This window comes from Astyanax mexicanus, chromosome 21, assembly GCF_023375975.1.
Source record: "Astyanax mexicanus isolate ESR-SI-001 chromosome 21, AstMex3_surface, whole genome shotgun sequence".
Classification (NCBI taxonomy): domain Eukaryota; kingdom Metazoa; phylum Chordata; class Actinopteri; order Characiformes; family Acestrorhamphidae; genus Astyanax; species Astyanax mexicanus.
In genome coordinates this window covers 17,564,551-17,576,771 of record NC_064428.1, presented here as the reverse complement: position 1 = coordinate 17,576,771, position 12,221 = coordinate 17,564,551, and the positions used below count along the sequence as shown (strand labels likewise).

General features: G+C 41.9%; 1 protein-coding gene across 2 annotated transcripts in view; it reads right to left on the bottom strand.

The window, feature by feature from the left end:
* si:dkeyp-9d4.3 (caskin-1) overlaps positions 1-12,221 on the bottom strand; it is an 89,045-nt gene that overhangs the window by 2,323 nt on the left and 74,501 nt on the right. For both annotated transcript variants that reach the window (XM_049469850.1, XM_049469851.1), the window contains 10 exons: positions 11,746-11,847; positions 11,444-11,649; positions 9,972-10,050; positions 8,749-8,858; positions 7,387-7,497; positions 6,181-6,282; positions 5,393-5,531; positions 3,196-4,178; positions 1,681-2,329; positions 546-1,392 (listed from right to left, as the gene is read on the bottom strand). In XM_049469850.1, coding sequence (XP_049325807.1) covers positions 546-1,392; positions 1,681-2,329; positions 3,196-4,178; positions 5,393-5,531; positions 6,181-6,282; positions 7,387-7,497; positions 8,749-8,858; positions 9,972-10,050; positions 11,444-11,649; positions 11,746-11,847 — 3,328 coding nt within the window. The remainder of the gene's footprint in view (positions 1-545; positions 1,393-1,680; positions 2,330-3,195; positions 4,179-5,392; positions 5,532-6,180; positions 6,283-7,386; positions 7,498-8,748; positions 8,859-9,971; positions 10,051-11,443; positions 11,650-11,745; positions 11,848-12,221) is intronic.

Sequence of the window (12,221 nt, the reverse complement as noted above, 5' to 3'; positions counted from 1 at the left end):
CTGGCACCTAATGCCGATTTACTATTTAAGATAGAAAGAGAAAAATCTCTCTGTGACCAAGGAATCTTTTGACCCTTTTGAAGAAAATCAATGCTCTATATTTTAAAAACTTTACCTCCTCTATACTATCAAAACAGAGTGGAAGAAATATCTAAACGGCACCACTATTAGCCTGGTAATGAAGCTCCCAATGATGCATTGGGTCATTGAATGGTTGTCCCATTTCTTACGTGGAGGAAAGGTACAAATAAGAAACGGGATTGAGTTTTAAGTATCTTTGATAAGAGTCTGATTAAAAATACTGCAACGAATCCTTGAAAGACACAAAGCTAAACTTCAAAGCTTGTCCAACTAAATAAAAGCCACAAAGATCACCCTATGGGAGCAGGCAAACTGACAGTTTTCTTACTGTTGGTTGTGAATCTGTTCTAGAACCACAAATGAAAGTGTCTCAGACCAGACTTGAGAAGATCTATTCCAGCCTTTGCCCTTGTTACCCAAGAAACAATTAAAACATGTACATAAAAAAAATGGAAATTACATACTTGTCTTCCTTCTTGATCTTCTCCTCTACCACTTCCAGAGCAGCAGCTAGTGAGGCACTGGTTTCCTCCAGCCGGAGATGGGTCATGTCCCCTGCTGCCTGGTCCCCAAACATGCCTCTTGCTTCAGCTTCCAATGCCATCTGCTGAAGCGCCTCTGCTTTTATGTCTTGCCTTACACCTTCAAGTTCACCCTCGACCTGTGGCTGCCTCGCCATGCCCACTTTCCTCCTCCTCATCACAACCTGCCCTGACCCTTCGGCACTCCTAATGAGGTCAACATCACCATGTTCGCCCTGTCCCTCTACAGAAGCTCTCTTTGTCTGGCTTTGACAACCACCATCCATTCTGTCTTCTATTTTTTCTCTCCTTCGATCGTCCTCGTCTCGCTGTCTCTCCACATCCCGCAGTCGGTGCTGGACAGCCTCCACTCCAGCCAGTTCCACTTCCAGAGGGCCAGGGATATCCACTGAAAGGCCTGCCATGGAGGACCTTGGGGGCTTGACTGGCGCTGAACCGGACCCTGGAGTAGAAGGGGTTTGTGGGGTTTGAGGAGTTTGAGGTGTCTGTGGGCTCTGAGCAGGAGAAGTGGCAGCTCGCGGCGAGAGGGTGTGAGCCTCTGGCGGCTTTGGTATCACTGGGCTAAGAGTAGGATACTCGACTTGCTCAGGGTGAACAGCAGTAGGGGAGGGCATGTGTGTGTTTAGGCCACTGGGTGTGGTGACTATTTGGGGATGAGGTGCTGCAGAAGATCCTGGGGTCTGCACTGGCTTTATCTTCATAGGTTTGGGGAGTGTTGGAGGTGGGCTTGGTTTTGGAGACACTGGTGGTGGGACTTTTTTGCCATCCACTGCAGAAACAAACAGGAGACATGGTAGACAATACATGGTAATTACAATACAGGTGCTTAACATACCCTTACCCTACACACTAGAGCAGTACACTGGTACTAGAGTGTACTGCCAACCATTGTAATACCAGGATACCCAACAGCCAGAAAAAAGGAACATACTTTAGTATGCCTCATTCCTACTTAAGAAAATGAAATGCATATCGTATAAACCAAATTCTAAAATGTTATCAATGTATAGAAATTTTTCCCTGCATCGTCCTTTGATGACTTTCTGCTGAGTGTTACCTGGGCTATGTTGACCTTCAGGCCCAGGCAGGGGGACCCTTCTGGTAGGGGTTGGAGGATCCATCTTCCTGAGGGCGAGTGAAGGTTTGGGGGAAACTGGAGGCCTCAACACTCTTCTGAAATCATCTGGTCTCAGTTCCCTGTCGCTGCCACTAACATCCCCAGCACAAGCTTCCGACACAGGCCTCCTCCGGGAGCTTTCTGGACCATTCTCTATGTCCTTCTGTGGAGTTGCTAGTGCCTTCGGTCTGCGCCGGATGGTGCTGGTCTCTGTAAGTTGGAACCTCTCGCTATCTGAGTCGTGGGGTGGCCGAGGCCTTCTCAAGGTTGCGGTAGCATCCATTCGTGACCACTCTTCCTGTGGGAGGGAGGGAACACCTCCTTCCAGGTGACTGAGCATGGAACGAGGACGGGGCTCGGGGGCCTGCCTCAAGGGCACCTGTTGTTGAGGTGCAGCCTCCTCCATAATTCGTGTCGCCTCCAGAGCAGCCTGTGTGGTGTAAGTATTCGAAGTAGTGCCTTCTCGAGTGTTGTTGGGATGACTGTCGGTGTAGCCAGTGACAGGCCCACTGATGGTACGGCGCCGACTCTGCATATCATCGTCTGAGCTGAGGGCATCACGGTTACGCCGCAGGAGATCTGGACTTGCCTGTGGAAGTGGGCAGATAAACATGCAGTCAATGTTTGATTACATTCAGTTTTGACAGAACAGTTATATAATACACTGGTCAAAATATTTATTGAACAGTTATTAATAAAAGTATCCATTGAGCTTCAACTTTTGGGATATTGATCTGGTCAGTTAAGTACCAGGGTGGGCAGTAATGGTCTGGGGAGGCATATCCCTGGAAGGCTGCACAGACTTCTACAAGCTAGACAACAGCACCCTGACTGCTATTAGGTATTGAAATGAAATCCTTGGACCCATTGACAGACCCAGACCCTCTGCTGGTGCAGTGGGTCCTGGGTTCCTCCAATGTCTGGCCCTATCTGCTAAGAGTCTGTACAGTAGGCAGTTTTTGAAAGATGAAGGAACCATTGACGCTTCAGACTGCCCAGGAGCTCAAGGATGCCCCGGTCAAGATCTGCGAGAAAATCCCCCAGGATTGTCTCATTAGGAGCATGCATATAAGCATGTGGAAGCCATACAAACTTGGACTATCATTTTGAGGTGCTGCAATGACATTTTGGTCTTTTTTGGACTAGCCTGCTGCATCAATGTTTTCATTTAGATTTTTTTGGGTGTCTTTGAATTGCGTCTGTAGTGTGATCATTTTCAATCCATCAAACAATGTGCCATCCTTTCATTCCTAATTCCCGCTGAGATCTGATGTTTTTTCAAAGTGTTCCTTTCATTTCTCTGAACAGTGTATCTACACGATAGAAACAATAGAAATCTACACTTCTAGAAATATCTCACCAATCATTACTTTTGCTCATGATAAACTTAGTATTCCTTTGGACATTTGGATATGTTTCTGTCCCTGATAATATTAAATATTAAAGGTCTATTACCTGCAAGTAATTGTTGCCAGTTCCTTTGCCTCCACCTCCTAATTTGGACATTTCGAGCATGGCAGCAATGTCTCTGACACTGCCTCCAGAGGAAGTGGATTCAGAGGCAATTCCACAGTCACTTCGGCGCCGTTCCCTGTACGTCACACTGAGGAAGGAGTCGCTGTGCTCGCCTTGACCGCCCCCACTTTCATTGGAAAGGGCTGCCTCATCTGCCAGGTTTCCAGTGGAGATGGAGGAGCAAGAGCGCTTGGGTGGAGTGGGAGGGCGCGTTCTCCTACGAGGGCGAGTGGTTGCAAACGACTGGCTCCGGTTCACTACACCAACATCAAGGTTGTCACTGGGGCTTTTGGAGGAACTGTTTCGGTTGACTACGCCTAGCGTGGCGTACTTCACAGAAGAATCAGGCAAGGGTAGATCCTCTTTAGAACATTCCAAAACTTCAGGCACGGCCGGCGTTGCGCTGCGAGGGACCCTTCTGGGCAAGGGTGGAGTGTGGTCCTCCTCATCCACAGTGCCGCCTTCAGGTGGAAGACAGAGTAACGGCACGGCGCGAGAGTGAGCGTGCGAACGGGGGCAGTCGCTGGGCCCCCTTGGCCTGCTTTGCATTCTCAGAGGCGAGCCTGGAGCGTGGGTGGGGGAGCTCGTGTGAGGGGAGGTGGTTTTACCTTTAGTTGGTGTGTGTGGTGGGGTGTGGGTGGGGCTTTCGTAAGATCCAGGCCTCTTAAGAGGAGGAGGGATGTTTGCCCTCTGTAAGCCCCTCCCTTGTGCCGTGTGCCTGGGAGAGCCACGGCCCTCCGATCCCTTGCGCATCCTTGGTGCCGGCACCGATTTGGGCTCTGGAGTGCTGCTGATCACCTCTACAGTGGCTGGTTGTTTTGAATCTGTGCTTTCTTCTGATTGGATCTCCTTGTTGGGAGCTTCATCCTCCCTTAGAGGCTCACTCAGTCTATTAACAGCCAACATTAATTTCTTCTGATGTCCTGTAGGGTAGAGGATGTAAACAGAGACGAATGAGGGGCAGTTTTCTTGCTAGAGGGCATGTTTTTATAGTTTACTATAGTTTAGCCAAACATGGTTTTCCCTCATAAAAAATAAAGTTTACAAGTTAACAAGCCATAAAAGCTTGTAGGTTGGGTAAGTAGCATTGTGTAAAAGCATTATTAATAAAACAATTGTCTGTATTACACATACAGTGATCTATTTTAAGCGTTTAGCAGTCTGGGCAATGTGCCAAGTCCTGCTGGAAAATGAAATTTGCATCCCCATAAAAGTTGTCAGCACAGGGAAGCATTAAGTGCTGTAAGATTTTCTGGTAAAAAAAAAAAAAACTGCACTAACTTTGGACTTGATATAACACAAGTGGATCAACACCAGCAGATGACATGGCTCTCCATACCACTCCATATCACTGATCATCAGTAAATTTTGCATTTTATTTGGAAATCAAGGGACCAGAGTCTGAAGGAAGAGTGGAGAAACACACAGTCCAAGCTGCTTGAGGTCTAGTGTGAAGTTTTTACAATCAGTGATTTGGTTTGGAGAGACATGTCATCTGCTGGTCTTGGTCCAATCCAATGTGGATTTCATTTTCCAGCAGGACTTGGCACATTGCCCACACTGCCAAAAGTACCAATTGGTCTTAAATAATCATTTTCTGAGACACTGATTTTTGGGTTTTCATAAGCTGTAACCCATAATCATCAACAATAAAATAAATAAACACTTAAAATAGATCACTCTGTGTTTATTACATCTATATAATACATGAGTTTCGCATTTTGAACTGAATTACAAAAAAATAAAGTAACTTTTCAATGATATTCTAATTTCATTGGTCTGAACATCTCCAAAATGGTAAGGTTTGTATGGGTCCACCTCAGCAGTGGTGAGAACCTACCTACAGTGGTCTAAGGACCATGATTAGATGATGGGATGTAACAAAGGCTATTACATCTGGTTTGAATCAACATAAAGGCTACTTTGGCACAAGTCATATAATTGATTCCACAGAGCACTTTTAAAGGTGCGAAAGCTGTTCATGTAAGATTGGGAGGACCAATGGTATATTGGCTTATTAGTGTATAGGCTTTTAGTGGATCTTCTAAATAAGGAAAACACTGTACCATATTTGCTTAACCATCACATTAATGCTGAACTCTAGCTAAAAGCAAGTCTTTGGGGTAAAACATTTTACCCAGTTTGGTGATGCCGATCTCCTGTAGATCCTCCAGGGTGATGTCACTTACGAAGTCCATGTTGTCATAGCCATTCTGAACTAGAGTCTGGTAGTACTGACTCAGGCCAATCAAAGACAACCACTCTGCCAGATTAGCCTACAGAGAGAAGAACAGAATTACTGATCAAGAACTAGAATAATATGTGTATTACTTGTGGACCAAGTAAGTACAAATGCATGGACCCCAAAATACTAAACTGTAATGTCAATAATTAATTGGCAATTAAAATAGGTAAAGCTCATTTTGCTAGTATTGACCCACGCCCTTGACTGGGCAGAGAAGAAGAAAAGAGGGGGAGCGAACTCAGAGTATTTGGGATGGAGTTCGGGGCAGCTTCGCTGTAAAGCGTGAAGCCGAAGCCCCACCTCACACGAAGAGAAACACAAGAAGAGAATAAAATTAAAGAAGCAGGAAGATGGGGAGGAGGTGGGTGTGAGGTTTGTTCAATGAGCAGGTAGAGAGGAAGTGATGGTTTAAATAGGGAAGGAAGTGGGAGGAGTAAGGGCGTGGATCACTCCCAAAACTTAGTTATGATACATAACTCCACGTTTAGACTCTCAGATAGACCAGGCTTATGGAGTTCCAGCAGTTCCACCAAATACTAAGAAATGAAATGCTCTACATTTAGCTCAAAGTGTTTTGCTAAAAATAATTCTTAATTTGTGACCATGACTTTCCAGGACTTAATTAAAGGAAAATGCTCATTTGTTCACACAAAACACAGTTTAAAAGTTGTTTTTCTTACGGGTTTCTCTTTGGGTATCCAGTCAGGGACGTTCAGTTTGCTAATTTCTGACAACATTTTCTTCCTGTGCCCAGGTTTCGTTACTCCAATCGCTGTCAGATCCTATAAACACAAACATCTTATCAGTTCCAGAAAACACAGCATTAAGTCTTCATTTTTTTAGTGATTGACCAGTGTTGACTATCTCTTGACCAGCATAGGGTATGCTTTTGTTTTGAGGTTGACCAATATGATCAGCATGGCCAAAATCAAATGTAACACACTCTATGTCGGTCAATAGCAGGTTAACTAAATAGCTTACCAGTGTAGACTATGTTCGTTCTTGCCTGGATGACAATCAAAGACACCCTAGAACCATCTGAAACAATCCTTTTGCTTTTGTCTTCTGTTATATTTTCAATAAACACTAGTGACCCAGTGCCAATGGAAGCCATGCACACCTAGAGCAGCATTATGTTTCACAGAGGATGTGGTGAGCTTTGAGATGAGCCATTTCAAGCCTTCTCCATACGTTCTTCTTCCCATTCCTTCTGGTACAGGTTGGTCCTTTTTTTACCTGTCCAAAAAATCTGTTCCAGAACTGGGTGAAGTCTAATCTGGCATTTCTATTAATGATTTGAATCTTGTAGTGAACACTCTTTAGCAACAGCTTCCAAATGAAAATGCCATACCTGGAATCAGTTTCAGACCTTTTTTCCTGCTTAACTGATCATGGATTAATGAGAAATTAGCTCATGCAGCCTATAAAATAGCTTTTGAGGTCATTTGTCCAATTACTTTTGAGCTTCTGTAATGAGAAGGCTTTTTGGGATTTTTTTTTAGAAAAAATGACTGTAATTCCTAAATGCTTTATATGATATTTTGGCTCAACTGTTTTATAAATACAGTGTAGAGGCATACAGAACCCGAATCATTATCCAAATATTTATGTGCCTAACTGTATATATGATTGTCTTGTCATGTCTACTTTTACTAAAATACCTCTATTTAACAGGGGTGTCTTTTCTTAGATGGCAGCCAAGAAACATTGTTTTAAATATACAGTATATAATAGGCTAAGTGGGCATGTGTATTTTTCTGTGTTTATTTCAGAAAACAACAAATATTTAACAATTAAAAATATTGCCATGGCATACATGACCATGATACATATATTCCTGACCATAACTGTGTGCTAGCATAGGTAAGTTTTTAGGTTTAATTTACCTCTGGAGTCATCCTACTGACGGTCTGTAGGTCATAGCCGGCAGTCAGGAAGTTTGTGGTGTAAAACTGCAGCTGAGCACTAGTGAGCCATTCAGCCACTGCCTCTGAACTCTGCAGAACACAGTAAAGAAAAAAGAATGGCTCTTATCAGCACAGTGGCCTATGAAAAGCAACATCATACATCCTGACCACTAGGTGGCAGCAGAGGGTGTCCATATTAAACACCTTGTAAATATTACACTATTGTAATAGGGACTGTCAGCACTTTATGGACAGGTTTTGGCTGTATCAGTTTTTTTTTTTTTTTTTCGATTTGTAAATGACTTTGGATACATTTGGATACATTTATTCAATGTATAAAATGTATTCAATGTAGTCATAACAATATTAAAACATGATAGAAATATGTTAAAAAGAAATATTCCCACAGTTTTTAAACATACTATCTTTTTGGATGAAAAACTAAAATAAAACAATGGGACAATGGAATTATAAAAAACAAAATGCAGTCAGTATATCAATATGTCTTTAGACATATAAAAAAACCTTAATGCTCAATGGTTCAGATAAAGAGTTTAATATATGGTCAAAACATGGATTTAAAAGTTTTTTTCTGATTTTGAGCAAGAATTATATTAAGAGTTAAGATTTAACATTTTTTTATAACTATACAGTACCAGTCCAAGTTTTACACGCATATTAAATGCAGTCTTTTTCATTATTTCAAAATGTTCTGCATTGTAGATTAATATTTAAGTCATTCAAACTATGAATAAAAACATATAGAATTATTAAGTAAAAATTTGTCTCTTCTTAAGAGTTAATAGTGTGTGTTAATGTGTTTGAGAGCATCAGTTGTAAAGTTGTGAAGAGGTAGAGTTGGTATACAGTGAATAGTTCTATTTAAATAATGTTCAAAACCATATTATGAGAAGCAAGAACTACTCAACTAGGTAAAGAAGAAAAAAATGTTTTAAGTAATGAAGGTCAGTCAATCTGAAACATTTCAAGAACTTTGAAAGTATTTTCAAGCATTTTGGTTTGTTTAACAGTTTTAAGTTACTACAAGTTCCTTATGAGTTTCTTCATAGTCTGGATCATTTCAGTATTCATTTACAATGTAGGAAAAAAAGAGTAGTTGTGTCCAATCTTTTGACTCGTACTGTACTTTTTTTTGTAATTAAGACATTTTGTGTCTTAATTACATAATGTGAAAATGTTTTTAATTCATGTCCAACAAACAGTGTACAACATCCTTCTTTTAGTGCAGTACAGATATAAATCAGTATGTACTGTACATTCAATTCTAGAACCATTTAAATGTTTAGACACACAAACACCATCACACTCACACACACTTACTTTACTCTCCACTGAAGTGCTATCCTTCCTCTGTAGTAAAGGATCCACAAATGGTTTCTTCTTCTCTGGACGGGGGCCTCCAGGTGCACTCTGAGTGAGCGGTGAGGAAGCTGAAATCATGCACAAGAAAATAACAGTCAGGATCAGCACAGGAACCTTCCACCAACTTCTCTTATTGGGGTGTTTATGACATAAGCATTTTACCAGTATGGTAACTGGTAGTTAAAAATAAGAATAAGAATAAATGGATGAATGAAAACGTCACCCAGATCGGGACTAGAACCCAGGAATGTGGTATGTGGGTTTGATGTCAGACAAACCAATCTTTCAGGATTTAGAATTAAGATGTACAGTGAGAAAAATAAGTATTTGACTTTGAAGTTCTCTCACTTAGAAATCATAGAGGGGTCTGACATTTTATTCTTAGGTTCATGTCCACTGTGAGAGACATAAACTAAAATCACAATTCATGATTTTTTAATAGTTTATTTTTGTGTTACTTCTGCAAATAAGTATTTGAACACCTGCCAATCAGCAAGGCCCTCAAAGACCTGTTAGTCCGCCTCTAAAAAGTCCACCTGCACTCCACTCATTATTCTAAATTAAAAGCACCTGCTGGAAGATCGTTAGCTGCATAAAGACACCTGTCCTCCCCACACAATCAGGAAGACTCCAACTACTAACATGGCTATAACCAAAGACACCAGAGACAAAATTGTAGACCTCCACAAGCCTGGAAAGGCTTAGAAAATTTGTCGTAATTTATTGGGGACAGAAATGGCACCCAATCGGTGGAATGGCTCTATCACCTACCTTACTTTCTGCCTAAAAGACCCAATATTGACTGGGAATGATAAGCATACTATTTTATTTAATAATAACAACTACTAATAACTAAATAATGTGTGTAATAATGCATATATTCAAATCGCTGGGCTTATTTGTGCAAATTGTGCCTTTGCCTGTGTGGGCATCCATACACTGATAACTTCAGGAAAACATGGAGACACCCTTGTTCACTTTGATGTAGACATCCTTAGTAGTGTACTCAGTAGTGTACTTAGTAGTGTCACTTAATGTGCCTTATAATCTGGTGCACCTTATGTAAAACATGAAAATAGACGCCATTTATTGATATTGCGCCTTATAGTCCAGTTTATTTTTAATAATTGGGAGCTTTTATCCAGTAACTGTGGCAAGGTGGTGTTTATAAGGTGGAGTACCTGTGTTGTGATCCATAGAGCGTGTCTCCAGCAGATGTTCTTTCGCTTTGGCTGACTGAGACAACACTGTGGCCAACAACTGCAACACACATACACACACACACACACATTCACATAAAGCTGGAGAGGGCAGTTTTATGTAGCAGCCATACCAAAGGGTCAGTTTGGCATATGTACATACATATGTACACACACAGTGACTCTGGCTAATCTGGCCCAAAAAGAAAGTCTGTTTTGACCTCCTCTAGCTTTGATTGCAGCACACATTCACTATAGCATTATTTCAATAAGGTTCTGCAATGTCACAAGATTTATTTCAATCCAGTGTTGCATTAATGTTTCACGAAGATCTTCCAGCATTGATGATGGTAGAGTCTGACCACTGCACAAAGTCTTCTCCATCCAGCACATCCCAAATATTCTCAATGAGGTTAAGATCTGGACTCTGTGGTGAACAATCCATGTGTGAAAATTATGATCTCGGGCTTTCTGAATCATTCTTTCACAATTCCAGCCCCATGAATCCTGACATTGTTATCTTGGAATATGATCGTGTCATCAGGGAAGAAAAAAATCCATTGATGGAATAACCTGGTCTATATTCAGTATATTCAGGTAGTCAGCTGACCTCATTCTTTCAGCACATACTGTTGCTGAACCTAGACCGGACCAACTGCAGCAACAACAGATCATTTACTTAGTTTTTTTGGCCAGCAGTTACAGGGGTTGGACAATGAAACAGAAACCTGGTTTTAGACCACAATAATTTATTGTGGTGACAGATAGTTCTGGTGGAAACAGGAGAGTTGAGGTGCACATTGAATTCTGTCGTGATTTGATCAGCCGTGGTTTTTGATGTTTTTTTGGATACAATCCGGGTTAGCACCCGAACATCCCTTTCAGACAGCTTCCTCTTACAGCATCCACAGTTAATCCTGTTGGATGTGGTTGGTCCTTCTTGGTGGTATGCTGACATTACCCTTGATACTGTGGCTCTTGATACATCACAAAGACTTGCTGTCTTGGTCACAGATGCTCCAGCAAGATGTGCACCAACAATTTGTCCTCTTTTGAACTCTGGTATGTCTCCCATAATGTTGTGTGCATTGCAATATTTTGAGTAAAACTGTGCTCTTACCCTGCTAATTGAACCTTCACACTCCGCTCTTACTGGTGCAATGTGCAATTAATGAAGATTGGCCACCAGGCTGCTCCAATTTAGCATGAATCCTCCCACACTAAAATGACAGGTGTTTCAGTTTCATTGTCCAACCCCTGTATGTAATCCATGTCAAGGTTCATGCTTTATGGTTGCAAACTTACCATTAATACATCAACCTACAACTTTAGTACAAATTAAGTACATGCATTCATGATACCTTTAACAATGAGGTACAAATGCCACAACTGGCTAAAGTCATTTTTGGTAAAGAACAAAATGTTTAAATGAGATTTGTATGCTTATGTCTCACCTTCACCCCCTCCGCCTGCGCGTGCAGTCCTGGCACGTTGAGGCCGTGTGTGTTGAGCCCTGGTGAATGTGTGGGGGTAGTTGGCACAGGCACAGGTGAGTTGGTGAGGTGAGCGTTTGCATTGTCCATCGGACCGCTGACGGACGAGCGGCCGCTTGTCAGACTGCCTGTACTGCCCATGCTGCCACTGCTGCCGCCACCACCGCCTGGCAAACAATAACAAAGAGAACACAAAGAAGCAAACATTAATAAACTGCTGAGGTCCTCAGTGTGTTTGTAAGGAACACAGACGGGCCACTCACCAGCCAGAGGTTTCCGTAGTACCCATATCTCCTCATTGGCGCTGCTCTGCTGACCACTTAGAGTAGGAGAACCATGTGGGCTAGACACGGACCCTCTGGAACCTGGAATACACACACACACACACACACACACACACACAAACTCATAAAGCATCATGTTTGGGGTCAGTTGAAAAAATGAATGAAAAAACACATTCAGGGAGCAGATAGCAGGGGGTTGTCTGGGATGTTCAAATGGAACAACTATAGAACCAGAGACTTGGAAACAGTTCACATTAATGAAAGTGTAATTCTCAACACATACACTCAGTTTTAGCAATGTTTTGCTCAGTGAAATCAAGCTATAAGTCCCAGATTTTCAGTACAAACTTCAAACCTCAAGGTAACTGTTTTGTTTTTTTTATTATGGTGAATTTCCAGAATAGCTGTATAGATACTATAAACTGGTACTTAACATGGTAACTTTAAGAAACTAT